A 17,513-nucleotide genomic window follows, 5' to 3' on the forward strand; every position below is an offset into this window, starting at 1 on the left:
CATCAGAAATACAACTAATTTCAGAAAATCCAATTATACATAAAACAGAGAAGAAATCTGACATAACGGGTATTTGCCCTAAAAGCAGGAATTCATCAGCTGTAGAAGAAATATCGGGAATTGAAGAAATTTCTAAAACTGAAAGCAAATATAATACAGAAGAGAAGTCTGCCCTAAAAGAGGAATGCCTTGACACACACGGATCACAAGAAGATGAAGTGTATTTTGACACTGAGGAAGAATCTGTGTCAGAATGGAAATCTGGAACTGACGAAAAATCTCATGGCAGAAAGAGTATCTGTTTTGAGACATCGTATGAAATTGAAGAAATGTCAGAAGACGATGGAAAATCGGAAATAGAAGAAAAATATGGAGTGAAGGAACTATTTTTTGAAGAGAAGAACCCAGCTTTAATTGGAGAAATATCAGGAAACGAGGGTAGTTTTAGATCTAATATAGATGAAAAGTCTGAATCAAAGGAAATGCTTTCTGAAGAAAAGCTAATTTTGATTGGGGAAATATCTGAAAGTATAGAAGGTCTTAAATATGAATCCAGAAAAAAATCTGAAGTAAATGAAATATCTATCAAAGAGGAGAATTCAGCTTCAAGCGAAGAGATGTTTGAAAATGAAGATAGTTTAAAATTGGAACCTCCTGAAAAATCTGAAATAAAAGAAATGATTTTTGAAGAGAACTCAGCTTTGATTGAAGAAATATTTGAAAATGAAGATAGTTTCAAATCTGAATCTGGAAATAAATCTGAACTAAGTGAAATATTTGGCGAAAAGAACTTGCCCTTACTTGAAAAATTATCTGAAGATGAAAAGTGTGTTACATCTGATGCAGAAGAAATGTCTGAATTAAAAGAAAGATTTTCTGAAGATAAATTAGTTTTGACTGAGCAAATATCTGAAAATGAAGGAAGCTTTAAAAGCGAAGGAAACAGTGATAGTGGAAAGGAATCAGACATGAAAGAAGCTCCCCTTGAAGTGCAAACAACAGACGAAGATGAGATTTATTTTGACACAGAGGAAGAATCTGTGTCTGATTGGAGATCTAGAACAGAAGAACTATCACAAAGTAAAGAAGAATCCCACAAAGAAGAAAATTATGTTGGGAACGAAATATTGCTAAGAACAGTAAATAAATCTTTTGTAGGAGAGACTTCGGTAATAAGAGAAGAGCCATGTGAAGGTACTATTGATGAAAGGACTAATGAGGGGAAGATAGACTTTGGAAGCAAGAAATCCTTGTTAACGCTAGACATATCCAAAAGTGAAAACTATGATTTTGAAAAAAGCTATGAAATGGAAAATCCCTTTGAAAAGGAGGAATATGCTGAGATAGATGAGAACTTCGAATCACATGAAGAAAATAGCAAGTTTTCTGGCAATGAAAAATGGGAATTAGAGGAGAAATCTCTTGGACTTGAAGAGAAGAAGGAACATGAAGTATTCGAAAGTTCAGAAACAGACAGTTCATCTCTTGGTACGCGAAAATCACTCGACATTGAGGACAAATTTGAAATTGAAGAAACATCTGATAAAAAGGACATTTCCCTTGATATGGATAAGTCATCTGAAGGTGAAGAGCTATGTGAAGAAAATGGTGGTCAAGTTGAAAGGATCACCCCTACGAGAATGGGGGATACATATGAAGATGAAGAAATATCTGAAACGGAAGAATTTTCTGAGAAATGTGGTACGGATGAAAAGGAGAAATCACAAGTAATTGGAGGAAAGGCAAAATGTGAAAACAATTTTGATAGTGAAGAAAGTTCAGAAATAGTAGACAATGTTGAAGAAGAAAGTTCACTGGAAGTCAAAGAAAAATATGAAAATGAGGAAATATTTGAAATTGAAGATATAAATGGAGATGAGAAATGTGTAAATGAATTAAAATTTGCAATTAAAGGCAGTTTACAAACAGAAAAGGAATTACTGGAAGCAGAAGAAACATATGAAGTTAACACATTATATACATCAGGCATGAGATATGGAACAAACGAAGATATTTTGAAAGACGAAATACACGAGATTGTTGAGAATACGGAAACTGATGTAATTTCTCTTGAAATTCATGAATCTTTTGGCAAGGTGAAAAATTTGGAAAGTGATGCCAGGCTAGATGTAAAGGATATGCCAAGTATAGAGGAAAGAGGATATGAAATGAAGAATATTGATCTTGAGAGGGAGATATTTATCAATCTCAATGGAAACAACGGAGTAGAGGATATATCCTTGGCAAGAGAGATCTTTGGAATAGATGAAAATTCTGAAATGAAAGAAACGCCTGAATCTGAAGAAACAGAGGACTCACATTCTGAAATCGAAACATTATCTGAAATGGGAGAAAATTGTGAAGTTGAAGAAATATGTAAAGTTGAACAAATACCTGAAGTTTCATTGAGCACCGAAGAAATGTCGGAAATGGATAGACAACAGGAAGCTGAAAAAGGATCAGAAAGAAAAGAAATTGAACATATAGATGACAAATCACAGATGGATATTGTATATCTTGGTAAGAAAAAGGAGACTAAAAATTCAAAAAGCAATGAGAGAGTCGGAAGGGGTGAAAATGAAGAGAGAGCACAAACAGAAGTTGGAGGAAATGAAAAGGAAACTGCATGCAAAGGACCGGAAACTGAACAAAAATCAGAGATGGAGGACGTAAGTCTAGAATATGAAAAGGCATCTGAAATTAAAGAGAAAAGTGAAAGTGATGAAGAAAGCTCTGAAAAGGTTGAGACAAATGATACTGAAGAAAGATCTAAGACAGATGATATGCAGCATGAAAAGGAACAGGCTTACAAAATCAAAAGGACAAAAGAAATTGGTGGAAATTTGGAAATAGAAGAGAACTCAACATTGGATATAAGTATTGAGAAAGAAAAGGTATCAGAAGTTGGAGAAAGATCTGGAGATAAGAAGGTATCTGAAATAGAAGACACATCTGAAATTGATGACAAATATGAAACCGAAGATAAATCCGAATTCGAGAACATAAGTCTTTCACATGAAGAGGCATCTGAAACTGACGAAAGATCGCAGGCAGATGATGTAGAAATTGAAAAAGAAAAGGAATACAGTATGAGAAAGACAACAGAAATTTATGAAAATTGTGAAATAGAAGAAAAATCAATATTAAATGTAAATATTGAGGAAGAAAATGTATCAGAAGATGAGAAGGTATCTGAAAAAGGATACACATCTCAAATTGATGACAAATATGAAACTGAAGAAAGATCCGAATTGGAGAATGTAAGTCTTGCAAAGGAAAAGGAATCTGAAAGTGACGAAAGATCTCAGACAGATGATGTAAGTCTTGCAAAGGAAAAGGAATCTGAAAGTGACGAAAGATCTCAGACAGATGATGTAAGTCTTGCAAAGGAAAAGGAATCTGAAAGTGACGAAAGATCTGAGACAGATGATGTAAGTCTTGCAAAGGAAGAGGAATCTGAAAGTGACGAAAGATCTGAGACAGATGATGTAAGTCTTGCAAAGGAAAAGGAATCTGAAAGTGACGAAAGATCTGAGACAGATGATGTAAGTCTTGCAATGGAAAAGGAATCTGAAAGTGACGAAAGATCAGAAACGGAAAATCTAGGTCTTGAAAAGGAAAAGGCATACAGTATGAAAATGACTAAAGAAATTGATGAAAATTTTGAAAAAGAAGAAAAACCAATATTGGATGTAAATATGGATAAAGAAGAGATATCACAAGATGAGAAGGTACCTAAAATAAAAGACACATCTGAAATTGATGACAAATTTGAAACTGAAGAAAGATCAGAATTGGAGAATGTAAGTCTCGCAAAAGAAGAGGCAACTGAAACTCACGAAAGATCTGAGACAGATGATGTAAGTCTTGAAAAGGAAGAGGCACCTGAAACTCGCGAAAGATCTGAAACAGATGATGTCAGTCTTGAAAAGGAAAAGGCACCTGAAACTCACGAAAGATCTGAGACAGATGATGTAAGCCTTGAAAAGGATACAGCATACAGTATGAAAATGACAAAAGGAATTTATGAAAATTGCGAAATAGAAGAAAAGCCAACATTTGATGTAAATATTGAGGAAGAAAAGGTATCAGAAGATGAGAAGGTGTCTGAAATTGATGACAAATATGAAACCGAAGATAAATCCGAATTGGAGAATGTAAGTCTTGCAAAGGAAGAAGAATCAGAAACTGACGAAAGATCTGAGACAGATGATGTAAGTCTTGCAAAGAAAGAGGCACCTGAAACTCACGAAAGATCTGAGACAGATGATGTAAGCCTTGAAAAGGAAAAGGCATACAGTATGAAAATGACAAAAGGAATTTATGAAAATTGCGAAATAGAAGAAAAGCCAACATTTGATGTAAATATTGAGGAAGAAAAGGTATCAGAAGATGAAAAGGTTTCTGAAATTGATGACAAATATGAAACCGAAGATAAATCCGAATTGGAGAATGTGAGTCTTGCAAAGGAAGAAGAATCAGAAACTGACGAAAGATCTGAGACAGATGATGTAAGTCTTGCAAAGGAAGAGGCACCTGAAACTCACGAAAGATCTGAGACAGATGATGTAAGCCTTGAAAAGGAAAAGGCATACAGTATGAAAATGACAAAAGGAATTGATGAAAATTGCGAAATAGAAGAAAAGCCAACATTTGATGTAAATATTGAGGAAGAAAAGGTATCAGAAGATGAGAAGGTTTCTGAAACAGAAGACAAATCTGAAATTGATGACAAATATGAAACCGAAGATAAATCCGAATTGGAGGATGTAAGTCTTGCAAAGGAAGAAGAATATGAAACTGACGAAAGATCTGAGACAGACGATGTAGGTTTTGCAAAGGAAGAGGCACCTGAAACTCCCGAAAGATCTGAGACAGATGATGTAGGTCTTGCAAAGGAAGAGGCACCTGAAACTCCCGAAAGATCTGAGACAGATGATGTAAGTTTTGCAAAAGAAAAGGAATCTGAAAGTGACGAAAGATCTCAGACAGATGATGTAAGTCTTGCAAAGGAAGAAGAATCAGAAACTGACGAAAGATCTGAGACAGATGATGTAAGTCTCGAAAAGGAAGAGGCACCTGATACTCACGAAAGATCTGAGACAGATGATGTAAGCCTTGAAAAGGAAAAGGCATACAGTATGAAAATGACAAAAGGTATTTATGAAAATTGCGAAATAGAAGAAAAGCCAACATTTGATGTAAATATTGAGGAAGAAAAGGTATCAGAAGATGAAAAGGTTTCTGAAATTGATGACAAATATGGAACCGAAGATAAATCCGAATTGGAGAATGTAAGTCTAGCAAAGGAAGAAGAATCTGAAACTGACGAAAGATCTGAGACAGATGATGTAAGTCTTGCAAAGGAAGAGGCACCTGAAACTCACGAGAGATCTGAGAAAGATGATGTAAGTTTTGCAAAGGAAGAGGAATCTGAAAGTGACGAAAGATCTCAGACAGATGATGTAAGTCTTGCAAAGGAAAAGGAATCTGAAAGTGACGAAAGATCTGAGACAGATGATGTAAGTCTTGCAAAGGAAAAGGAATCTGAAAGTGACGAAAGATCTGAGACGGATGATCTAAGTCTTGAAAAGGAAAAGGCATACAGTATGAAAATGACTAAAGAAATTGATGAAAATTTTGAAAAAGAAGAAAAACCAATATTGGATGTAAATATGGATAAAGAAGAGATATCACAAGATGAGAAGGTACCTAAAATAAAAGACACATCTGAAATTGATGACAAATTTGAAACTGAAGAAAGATCAGAATTGGAGAATGTAAGTCTCGCAAAAGAAGAGGCAACTGAAACTCACGAAATATCTGAGACAGATGATGTAAGTCTTGAAAAGGAAGAGGCACCTGAAACTCACGAAAGATCTGAAACAGATGATGTAAGTCTTGAAAAGGAAAAGGCACCTAAAACTCGCGAAAGATCTGAGGCAGATGATGTAAGCCTTGAAAAGGAAACGGCATACAGTATGAAAATGACAAAAGGAATTGATGAAAATTACGAAATAGAAGAAAAGCCAACAGTTGATGTAAATATTGAGGAAGAAAAGGTATCAGAAGATGAGAAGGTGTCTGAAAAAGAAGGCACGTCTGAAATTGATGACAAATATGAAACCGAAGATAAATCCGAATTGGAGAATGTAAGTCTTGCAAAGGAAGACGAAACTGAAACTGACGAAAGATCTGAGACAGATGATGTAGGTCTTCCAAAGGAAGAGGCACCTGAAACTCACAAAAGATCTGAGACAGATGATGAAAAGGAAAAGGCATACAGTATGAAAATGACAAAAGGAATTGATGAAAATTGCGAAATAGAAGAAAAGCCAACATTTGATGTAAATATTGAGGAAGAAAAGGTATCAGAAGATGAAAAGGTTTCTGAAATTGATGACAAATATGAAACCGAAGATAAATCCGAATTGGAGAATGTAAGTCTTGCAAAGGAAGAAGAATCAGAAACTGACGAAAGATCTGAGACAGATGATGTAAGTCTTGCAAAGGAAGAGGCACCTGAAACTCACGAAAGATCTGAGACAGATGATGTAAGCCTTGAAAAGGAAAAGGCATACAGTATGAAAATGACAAAAGGAATTGATGAAAATTGCGAAATAGAAGAAAAGCCAACATTTGATGTAAATATTGAGGAAGAAAAGGTATCAGAAGATGAAAAGGTTTCTGAAATAGAAGACACATCAGAAATTGATGATAAATATGAAACCGAAGATAAATCCGAATTGGAAAATTTAAGTCTTGCAAAAGAAGAGGCACCTGAAATTCACGAAAGATCTGCGACAGATGATCTAAGTCTTGAAAAGGAAGAGGCACCTGAAACTCACGAAAGATCTGAGACAGATGATGTAAGTCTTGAAAAGGAAGAGGCATCTGAAACTGATGAAAGATCTGACACAGATGATGTAAGTCTTGAAAAGGAAAAGCCATACATTATAAAAATAAAAAAGAATAATGAAAATTGTAAAACAGAAGAGAAACCAATATTTGATGTAAATATTGAGGAAGAAAAGGTATCAGAAAATAAGAAGGTTTCTGAAATAGAAGACACGTCTGGAATTTATGACAAATATGAAACTGAAGAAAGATCAGAATTGAAGAATGTAAGTCTTGCAAAGGAAGCGGCTTCTGAAAATGACGAAAGATCACAGACAGATGATGTATGTATTGAAAAGGAAAAGGAATACAATATGAAAAAGAAAAAAATTTATGAAAATTTTGAAATAGAAGAAAACTTAATATTGGATGTAAGTATTGGGATAGAAGAGGTATCAGAAGTCGAAGAAAGATCTGGAGATGATAAGGTATCTGATATAGAAGACACATCTGAAATTAATGACAAAAATGAAACTGAGGAAAGCTCAGAATTAGAGAATGTAAGTCTTGCAAATAAGGAGGCATCTGAAACTGACGAAAGATCAGATACAGATGATGTATGTATTGAAAAGGAAAAGGAATACAGTATGAAAAAAAAAAAAGAAATTGATGAAAATTTTGAAATAGAAGAAAACTTAATATTGGATGTAAGTATTGGGATAGAGGAGGTATCAGTAGTCGAAGACAGATCTGGAGATGAGAAGGTATTTGAAATAGAAGACACATCTGAAATTAATGACAAAAATGAAACTGAGGAAAGATCAGAATTTGAGAATGTAAGTCTTGCAAATGAGGAGGCATCTGAAACTGACGAAATATCTGAGACAGATGATGTATGTATTGAAAAGGAAAAGGAATACAGTATTAAAAAGAAAAAAGAAATTGATGAAAATTGTGAGATGGAAGAAAAATTAATATTGGATGCAGGTATTGAGAAAGAAAAGGTATCAGAAATTGAAGAAAGTTCTGGAGAAGAAAGGGCATCAGAAATTGATGACTATTATGCAACTGAGGAAAGACCTGAATTAGAGAATGTACGTCTTGAAAATGTAGAGGCATCTGGAACTGAAGAAAGTTCAGAGATAGATGAAAGTCTTGGACAGGAAAAGGAATGTGGAACTGAAGTAAGATCAAAGATAGTGGCTATAAGTCCAGGAGTGGAAATGCCTCTTGAAAGAGAAGAAACATCTGAATTTGATGTTAAATATGAAGCTGAAGAAAGATACAACATAGAGGATTTATGTCTTGGAAATGAAGAAGCATCTGAAAACGAAGATATATTTGAGAATGTTGGGAAATGTGAAACAAAAGACAAAATAGATAAAGAGGATGAAAGTACAGCATCTGACATTGACGTAAAATACAAAACTGAAGAAATGTCAGAGGCTGAGGATGTAAGCCTTGGTAGGGAAAAGGTATCTGAAAATGAAGGAAAATCTAAAATTGAGGAAAATTATGAACCTAAAATTACTGATCTTGTCCACGAAGAAGGGAACGATTCTAAAATCGAAGACATATGCAGAAATGATGAAAGTTTCGAAACTGAAGAAAAATCAGTGGAAGAATGTTCTGAAATAAAAGATAACAGTTCTGAAAAGGTTACAGAAGAGAGGCTAACAGGAGAAACTTCAAAAATTTGGGAAAATATGGGCAACAGAGAAGATTGTGCTAATGATGAAAATGGTGAAGAGAGAGGAATGACAAATCTCCCATCGATTGAAAGTAAAGAAGGACCTCAGAGTAAAGGAAAATCAGAAATTCAGGATTTATTATGTCTTGATAGATTCAAATCTGATGAAACTGAAGAAAATTTTATAAATGAAGGAAATTATAACCAAATAAATTCATGTGTTGGTGAGAACAAGTTTGAAACTGATGCTGTGTCTGAGACGAAAATGCAAATTGGGATTTTATGTCATAAAGATGAAGTGAGGGAATTGGAAAACTCCGATGAAAAATTGAATGAAATAAAGGAGAAATTGAATGTCAATGTAGAACCATTTGAATCTTTGCAAGAACACGTTGAAAAAGAAATGTCTGAGGAAATTGTAGGACCTTCAAAAACTAATTACCTTAATTCGGAAATTGATGAAATAAGCGAAGGTGCAAAATCCTCTGAAATCAAAGATTCAAGTCTTGTAAAGGAGATTTCTATCAAGACAGAAGATATGTCTGAAATAAGGGATATCAGCCTTGATATGGATGATATGACTGATAATGAAGAAACATCACACATACAAGAAACAGGTCCCTTGGTCCAGTACAGAGACGTTGAAAAAATCAATGAGGAGGAGGAATTAATCAATGAACAAGCAAAATCTCCTGAAATTGGAGAAAACTCTAACTTGCTAGATCTGGATTCTAAAGTTGATGAATTAAGTGATAATAAATCAGAAAATAAAATAGAAAACTCTGAACTTCACAAAGTATTTGACAGTGATCAGAAATCGAACCTAAAAGAAGTAAGTTTAAAACTATGTCATATAGATAAGATGGACGAACTTTCAAATAAAAATAAGGGAATGTTGGCACTATCCAGAAATTTTAGCGCAGAGAAAGAAGTAGACGTTTTTGAAGTAAAAGACCCAAATGACGAAACAGAAGTGAATCACACTGAAGAAATCCCAGAATTGAAAAAGAAGACCCAGAAATGTGTTAGGTTTGAGGAGGCTTTTGAAATCTATGAAGTCAGTCAGAAGTATGCTTCAGATGGCAGTGATGAAATATCAGAGATAAGTCATGATACAGGAGGTCTAAACAACTCTGTGGAACGGTCTAAGGGAAAATATATGAACTTTAAAACAGATAAATCATGTGAGGCTGAGAAAGCACACGTATGGAAAAATCAGGAAATAAATGCATTTAATAATATGAGTGAATTAGATACAAAAGTAGTATATGAAAGCACACGTGACAAAGCAAATGAAAGTTATCTAAGGGTTGAACCAAGTAAGGCAGATGAAACATCCGAAAGACATGAACTAGCTCTTAAAAAGGAAGAAATATGTGAGAGAACAGACACAGACACAACAGAAGACCACAACAGAAGCTGTTACGATGATGATCAATCTAATGCTGACGAATCATACGATAATAACAAGGGACAAATCAAAGAAAATAAACATGATCTGTCTGAAGACACATCCTTCTCAGAAGAAAGTAGTAAAAGTGAGGGTAGAGGGATGAGGGTTAGAGTTCGTAGGTTACGTCGTATAGTAAAAAGGGAAAAAGAAAACTCTGAAGACGCATCATTTTCAGAAGAGAGTGTAAGTGAAGACAACAGGGCGAGATTTAGGGTTAGTAAGCTAAGCCAACATATAAAGAAAGGTGAAACCAGACCAACAGAAGAAACATCTGTTTCCGAAGATGTTAGTAACAGTGAAATATTTGTAAAAAGATTTGATCGAAAAAAGGTAATTCGGGGAAGTAACATAAAGAAACAAGATCTTTATGATTGTGAAGAAGAGAAAGCCTTTAAAAATGAAAAATTAAGAGAGGACGAAGCCAGAGTAATTTCTAAACCATATCATCGAGCTGTTAGAAATGATGAACAGTTAGTTGTGAATAATGAGGAAGACAATGAAGAGATGTCTAGAGAGGGGTTGATTAATAATGTAGTTCATAATTTAGTTGACAAAGAATATTTGAATCTCAAAGAAGATGAAAGTAGCGGATGGGAAACAGTTTGGGAAACTGAAGAGGAAGCATCAGAAATAGCAGATGAAACAGAAAGTAATGAAACAAGGGGCATAGATGGTTCTAAAGAGATAAAAAGTCAAAAGAAAATTTTGTTAGGTCATCCAACAGGTTTAGTTCCTTGGCAGTTAGAGGTTTTGAAGTTAAAACGTGCAAGGCACGGAAGGGGAAGAAATAGGAACCGGGGATTATGGGATATGGTAGTTAACCAAAGGTTAGTAGTAAATGAGCAAAAGAGTAGTCAAAAACAGAAAAATGTGAGGGATAAGCCATGTGCATTAGAAAACAAAGAAGTATTTGAAAATTTGAGCGAGTACAGTAACTGGGATACGAGAGATGAAATGAAATGCCAAGATCAATGTGATGATGTGCAAGAACGATTGAGTAAGGAAGGATCAGTTCTGAAAGGTGTTTCTGGAAGTGTCTGTAGGATGCCTGATAAAATGCATATTGAGAATGTAGATGGAATGGAGGCCCAAACAGTAATGGTATCAAATTCTACCGAGGGAGAATTTGTAACAGGGAATATAGCAGCAAGCAAACTTCTCATTTCTGTAGCGGGAACTCAGAACCAGATCCAAGATATACATGCTCCACTGGAATCAGTGTCTGGTTCTGATATTTCTTCAAATGATCATCACCAAGGGGATTCTACAATAGACTTTGATACCATTTTAAAAATGGAATTTGGGGAAAAAGAAGACTACATGGATGATATAGTAGCACAAGTCAAGAATGGTATTGAAAATAAGAAGGGAAATACAAAGCATGATTCAGCAGGAACTGGAGACGAAAACAAAGATATATGTGACTTCCTAGAGGAAAAGAATGATCTTATGTTTGTAAATGATGATGTTGACTGGGATTTTGCAAGTAACAGAGATGGAAAGGATAGTGGAAGTAACTCTTTTGTAAGAAAAAGATCAGAGAAATCGACAAATGATGATATTCTTTACTTGGATACTTGGAATGATAAAAAATTCTACGAGGATAGCTCTGTCCCAATGAATGATCCTGTAAATATAGAGGCTGGTGGAGACTGTGAGTATTGCTCAGACAGTAGAACTGATGAATGTGATATAGATGAAATCCTCAATGAAATAAGTAATTTGATTGCTGAAGAATCGATGAATGAAAGCTTGAGAATGAGCACTTCCTCATCGTGGAATCCTTCAAATGAAGACTTTGGCAAGAGAAGAAAGGACAGCAGTGATGCGGAAGAACTGCTTAACGAAATAAGTTGCCTGATTGCAAATGATTCTGATTCTAGGACGGGTAATTTGATGACAAGGACACTAAATCGTGGAGAACAGGTACCATTAATGATAAATGGCAATAACCAGTCATTGCTCAGAGAAAACTTGGGCATTGCTAACAATTACCCATGTAGAAGCAGTGACGAGGAAACACCAAAAGAGTTGAAATGTCCAAGTGCTTACGAAACAGATTGGAAATCAGACACAGAAGGGAAGAGTGAATTTGATAAAACAGAAGACTTAGAGGAGATGCTAAACCAAATTAGTAATTTAAGTGAAAATAAATTCAAAACTGAGGAACTCCAAGATTTGAGCATTAGTATCGATGGCTTACCTACTGGAGAAATAAATAGTGATGTTGATGGTATGGATAGTGTAGGGAGTGAGAGAAAAAGTGTTGGCAGTGATCTAGAAGATATCCCGAACTCTAAAAGCTACCAAAATGTAAATAACCCTAACAGTGAATTTCAAGTAATGATTGTTAATACCGTTATTAACATAGAGCAACCAGAAGGACTCAATGAAGATAGTGAAAAGAGAACTATTGACAGCGATCTTGACGATATGCTTAATCCATTTAGTCCAAAAAGTCCGCATGAACCAAAACCCAAAGAAATTGCACCTAGTGAAAGCATAAAATCTGGAAGCACCGTTAGCATGGATTGTGATGAACTGAGCAGGAAATTGGAGAAAGAAAGAGATAGTGGTGATGAAACTGATATGAAAAGTGATTGGTATGCAGAAGAATTAGAAAACGAGAGCAAATCATGGAAAATATTTGATAATTCAACAAGTACAGATGATACAGATAGAAATGCTAACAGTCCAAGCAGCAGCCAGTTTGATTTAGAAGAAAACGAAAAATCAAAAACAAGCTGTCAATATCACAAAGATGGCAGTGCACCCAGCACTGACAAGATAGGCATATACTTTACTGTAACTGAAGCTGAAGACTCAGTAATTCAAGCAAACAGTAGTTCCAGAGTAAGTGTAGATCTAGTAACTGGAGAGAGTTATTTGACAAATGATGAAATGACAAATACATGTGAGGCAGCAACTTATGGAAATGCTACAGGAGAAATAGAGAGAGATGTTGACAATGACGTCTTTAGTGACTTCGATGATGTCGTGGAATCTGAGGGACGTTATCTGGCGGACTTCGTTGGTGCCAGAAGCAAGGGGTATTACACCCTCTGTGCTCCTTCCTCACCTTATGCATCAACGAATCCGTCCCTGACCTCTCATACTACCGCACTGGAAGGTATGGCATTGGGTAAAGTTCACTCATGATACCTGATGGCCTACAGTTTTAATGGCTACCCTTAACATCCTTTTGTGTTAATGTTTGAACTCCTTGATTAGATGCATAGAGAATAACCCAGGACACTAGGTCTGGGGACATCCTGTTATATATGAATAACAAAACCATTATGTGGCCTATTAATTTATCTTATCATAGTGTGTTGTCCCTTAAAATTCCCTGTTCTTCCCAAATTCTAAAATCCATCAAATACATGGAAAAGAAAATCTGGATTAGCAAAAATAGTAGAGCAAAGAAAAATATTGGCCTTAGCTAAAGCCAGAGAAGGCCTCATTTGGTTAAAGGTGTTCCTAACCCCTATAAAAAGAACAGTTTGAGTTCATGTTTAAATTTCACCCCTACCTCTTTTCGATGGCCCTTGCATGAGGATACACTTTTAGTTCAGCCTCAAAATTAGACGTAGCATTGTGCTTTATGCTGCTTACAAAACAGGATAGTACTTACGCTGTTACTGTTTCGCAAATAGAATACTTATGTTTTCTGTCTTAACTTAAATGTGTATATAAACAGCTGATTAGTCATTGCTTTCACTGTTAAAGGCTTTAGGAGAAGCTTTTTCATTAGAGCTTTATGCTTATTGGGAAATTAATACTTGTCTTAATAGATGAATATGTTTGTTTAAGATATATGTATTTTATCATTGTGAAAACATTTTCATTAAATGGAAACACTATTATGTTCTTAACCCTTTGAATGCCATTCCCTCATCAAAAGATTTGGCCTTGAGCTCCAGGCCCTTTTTTTGGTCATTTTACTTAACTCATCTCAAGACAAAAACTATACAAGATAGGACATTGTAATATTTATCATTATATAGCCGAATAAAATTCCTTTCCCTTGATATATAATGCTGTATATTTTGTAAAATTTCATACACATAAATAATAAAAGATAAAAAATGTTAATTAATGGACGTTAAATATCATATGGCGCTGAATGGAGTAAAATGTGAACGTAAATTACACCTTGTGCTCAAAGGGTTAAACTTAAAAAACTATTTAAACTTATTTAAAAATGATAACATTATCATTCTTTATATCATTTGAGTTGAACTATTGTTAGACATGGCACGTTCTGCAGAATATCCTTTTCATGCATCGAAATATACTTCCCCATCCTCTCATGAATGACAATGACGATATTTGAATTTGTATTATATTTTCTGCATGCATACCATACCACAAGCAACAAATCAAAATTTTGCTTTGTTTTAATGTTTACTTTCATAAATTTTTGCAGTTAATCATTCGACTTACTGGGAATCAACGACAGTTGGAAAACTCGTAAGACATTCTAAAATTTCACTTTACACCCTGAGACCAAATTAATATTTGGGTCCTTGTTTATGCTAAATACTTGGCGTCTTTAAAATTCATAAATTATTAAGACAGTATGTTAAACTCCTCGAACTTGAGGTCGGCGTCAATGACCTTAGATGTCAGGATGCCAGAAAACCTCAAACCAATTAATCGAACTTGGGATCAGCAAAGAAGGGCTTCGGTGTTTAATGTACCACCTACTTAGTTGTAATAGAGAAAATATGGTCATATAATAAAGGCACCAGTTACCAAAAGTTAGTGAACCGAGCTTGAATGATCAAGGGACCTTGTACTAGATGTTAGATGGCCTATGTAATTTATATCAAATGTTATTGGATCTGTTACCAGAGGGTCAAAACTCCCTTTGCAAGGTACTATTGCATGAAAGTTAAACGAATAAAGTATCTTAACGATGTTCTATTGAGGCAAATTTTCATGATCAAAGTACTACTAGGTACTTGATGACATTACCATTGTCAATTCCTTTTAAACCTTTCATTCTAATAATGATTGAAAACTAAGTGGTTCATAGTCGAATAATGATGTATGTAAAATCGGTTTCACACTTTCAAAGGACAAACGGATGTTTTAATATTAAGATATTAATGAAACAAAAAATATAGGCCCGCTTGCCGCCGGATGTAAATCAATGATCGTAAAAAATAAGGGAACTTGGTTCTGATTTAAATCTCAAATGCTTAGCCTTAGATAAACAAGTTATTTGAAGCCTTATCACAATCGTTGTGACTTTATAAAATGATGATCATCAATTCATTTTCATGTAAAGCTTTTATTGTGGGTTTACCATGGGAAAGACATAATTATAAATATGACGGATATCAATGCAATTGTGTATACTTCGTAATGGAATGAATTGGGTTTATAGATTTTTGGCAAAATTCACTGCCATCTTATCAAAAATATTGAAATAAAAAGAATTAATTTAAAATATAAAAACATAAGTTAAAAGAAACATATTGATAAGCTTATTATAAACATATAAAAATGGAGGTAAAATTAATATATTTAATATCTAGATTTTATTCAAAACATTCATATCTCGTAGATACCTAACCAAGGCATCTACAGCAACGCCAACTTCTAAAATATTTATCAGAAGTAATTCCCGATCATTTAATATTTGCCTGTACAGTATTATCAGCGGTCAATTTATCTGTTATATCCGTAAAAAAACTAAGTATAATTGCAAGAACAATGACGATCACAACTTCACTGTCACACTGCAGATGATTTAGTCAAATCTCGTGGCCCAAACGTGTCACTACTAGTCACTGTCAAAACAGTGACATGTGTATGAAGTTATACGACGTCTTCCTGGTTTCCAAGCCAAGATGGATATTCTTAGTCTCCTTTTTAGTTAATTTGATTTGGCGTGGACTATATAATTTATGTTTGCGGTGTATGGAACGTATCCATCTATGATATGCGCGTGCACTGTTTATACAATTTGATATATATAATATATATATATATATATATATATATATATATATATATATGTATATATATATATATATATATATATATATATATATATATATATATATATATATGGGCGAAGTTATCTTTTATCCAATTTTAATAAAATGCTGAAGCCCTTGTGTGATCAGTTACACGAAGACTTCGCTTTTCTAGTTTTCTGTATTATTTTTGTCTTCAAAGATAAAGTTTTGACGCAAAAGACAACACCTATTACTGTACTGCTCCATTTATTCCACTTTTGCCGACAGCTTTGTTTCAGCCAAAGCTGTAAGGCCCCACTGTTGCCACGAGCTTCAAGTGGGGTGGCTAGTGATTGCTAGAACGTTGAGCATCAAACTGCCGTATCGTACATCGAATGTTCAAGTTTTCTCATACTATGTTCTTCTCTCCAGCTAAAGGAGATTCCGTTGAATACCTCAAGAACTTATCCTGGAGGATTAGGTACTATAGTCCATTTCTTTTAGCGATGCAGATTTGCACCGACTCGCAGCGGTGCCCTTTTAGCTCGGAAAAGTTTCCTGATCGCTGATTGGTTGGACGAGATAATTCTAACCACTCAGCGATCGGGAAACTTTTCCGAGCTAAAAGGGCACCGCTGCGTGTCGGTGCACATCTGCCTCGATAAAAGAAATGGACTATAGTGTGGTGGATCTTCGTTGAGAATTCAAGATTTTTCGTCAATGAAAGGTTTTTATTGAGCCAGATGTTTCCAATAATAGTTTCATGAATATCTGTACTAAATCCATTAAAATGTCCACATTTGTTGACTTTAGATTTTCTAATTTCTGTTTATATAATTTTACTGCCATTATAAAGACAGTTTGTTTTTCTTTGTAAGGATACCCTGGCGATAGCGAAAAATTATTGGCTGAAACATTTGTCGTCCTAAGTTGAATAAACACTGTAGAACAGCACAATTTCAAAATTCATATTTTCCTTTAAAATTCTAATCCTCAAGACAAGGGAAATTACAGAAAACTCCTGGGATTCATGTCAATACTTGATGAAGAAATTCGATCTTTTGTAACCATGGTTAACTCGCTTATATATTTATTTGTTTAGTGGAATAACGTTTTCATATTGATCCTAATTTTGGGACACCATACTTCCTCCGCTATCAGAAAAGCTCTGATTGAAAAAAAGAGTGATGTGTGATCAGCTAATCATGTTCTAATTAATATTCAATCTTCATTAAACATATTAGCTACTTTCGATAAAAACTACGGAGGGCTACCAAAAGCGATGAGGATATTCCATCTCTTTATCTTATATACTTCATACCTGTCAGAGCACTAAGAAGCAGAGGTATGAATATAGGGATGACCATATCTTATAATACATCCACACAAGACCAAACAAATACAATGCAGCTAAAATTGCTGAGAACAGAGCGACACAACTTTAGTATTTGGGGCTTGGCAAGAAACCGTAAAATAAGACAGTTTCGGACCCTAATGTGTGAAGTCATTAGTTGTAATGATTGGGAAAGTGTGACCATTGAACACCTTAAAAACAGGAATT

The 17,513-nt window shown here is 34.7% G+C and overlaps 1 protein-coding gene across 1 annotated transcript in view; it reads left to right on the forward strand.

The window, feature by feature from the left end:
• The window catches only part of LOC137630241 (titin homolog), a 186,997-nt gene that overhangs the window by 11,818 nt on the left and 157,666 nt on the right, over positions 1-17,513 (forward strand). The window contains exon 2 of the mRNA XM_068361699.1: positions 49-13,110. Within this exon, the coding sequence (XP_068217800.1) occupies positions 49-13,110 (13,062 nt within the window). The remainder of the gene's footprint in view (positions 1-48; positions 13,111-17,513) is intronic.

The sequence above is a fragment of the Palaemon carinicauda genome, chromosome 38 (assembly GCF_036898095.1).
Source record: "Palaemon carinicauda isolate YSFRI2023 chromosome 38, ASM3689809v2, whole genome shotgun sequence".
Classification (NCBI taxonomy): domain Eukaryota; kingdom Metazoa; phylum Arthropoda; class Malacostraca; order Decapoda; family Palaemonidae; genus Palaemon; species Palaemon carinicauda.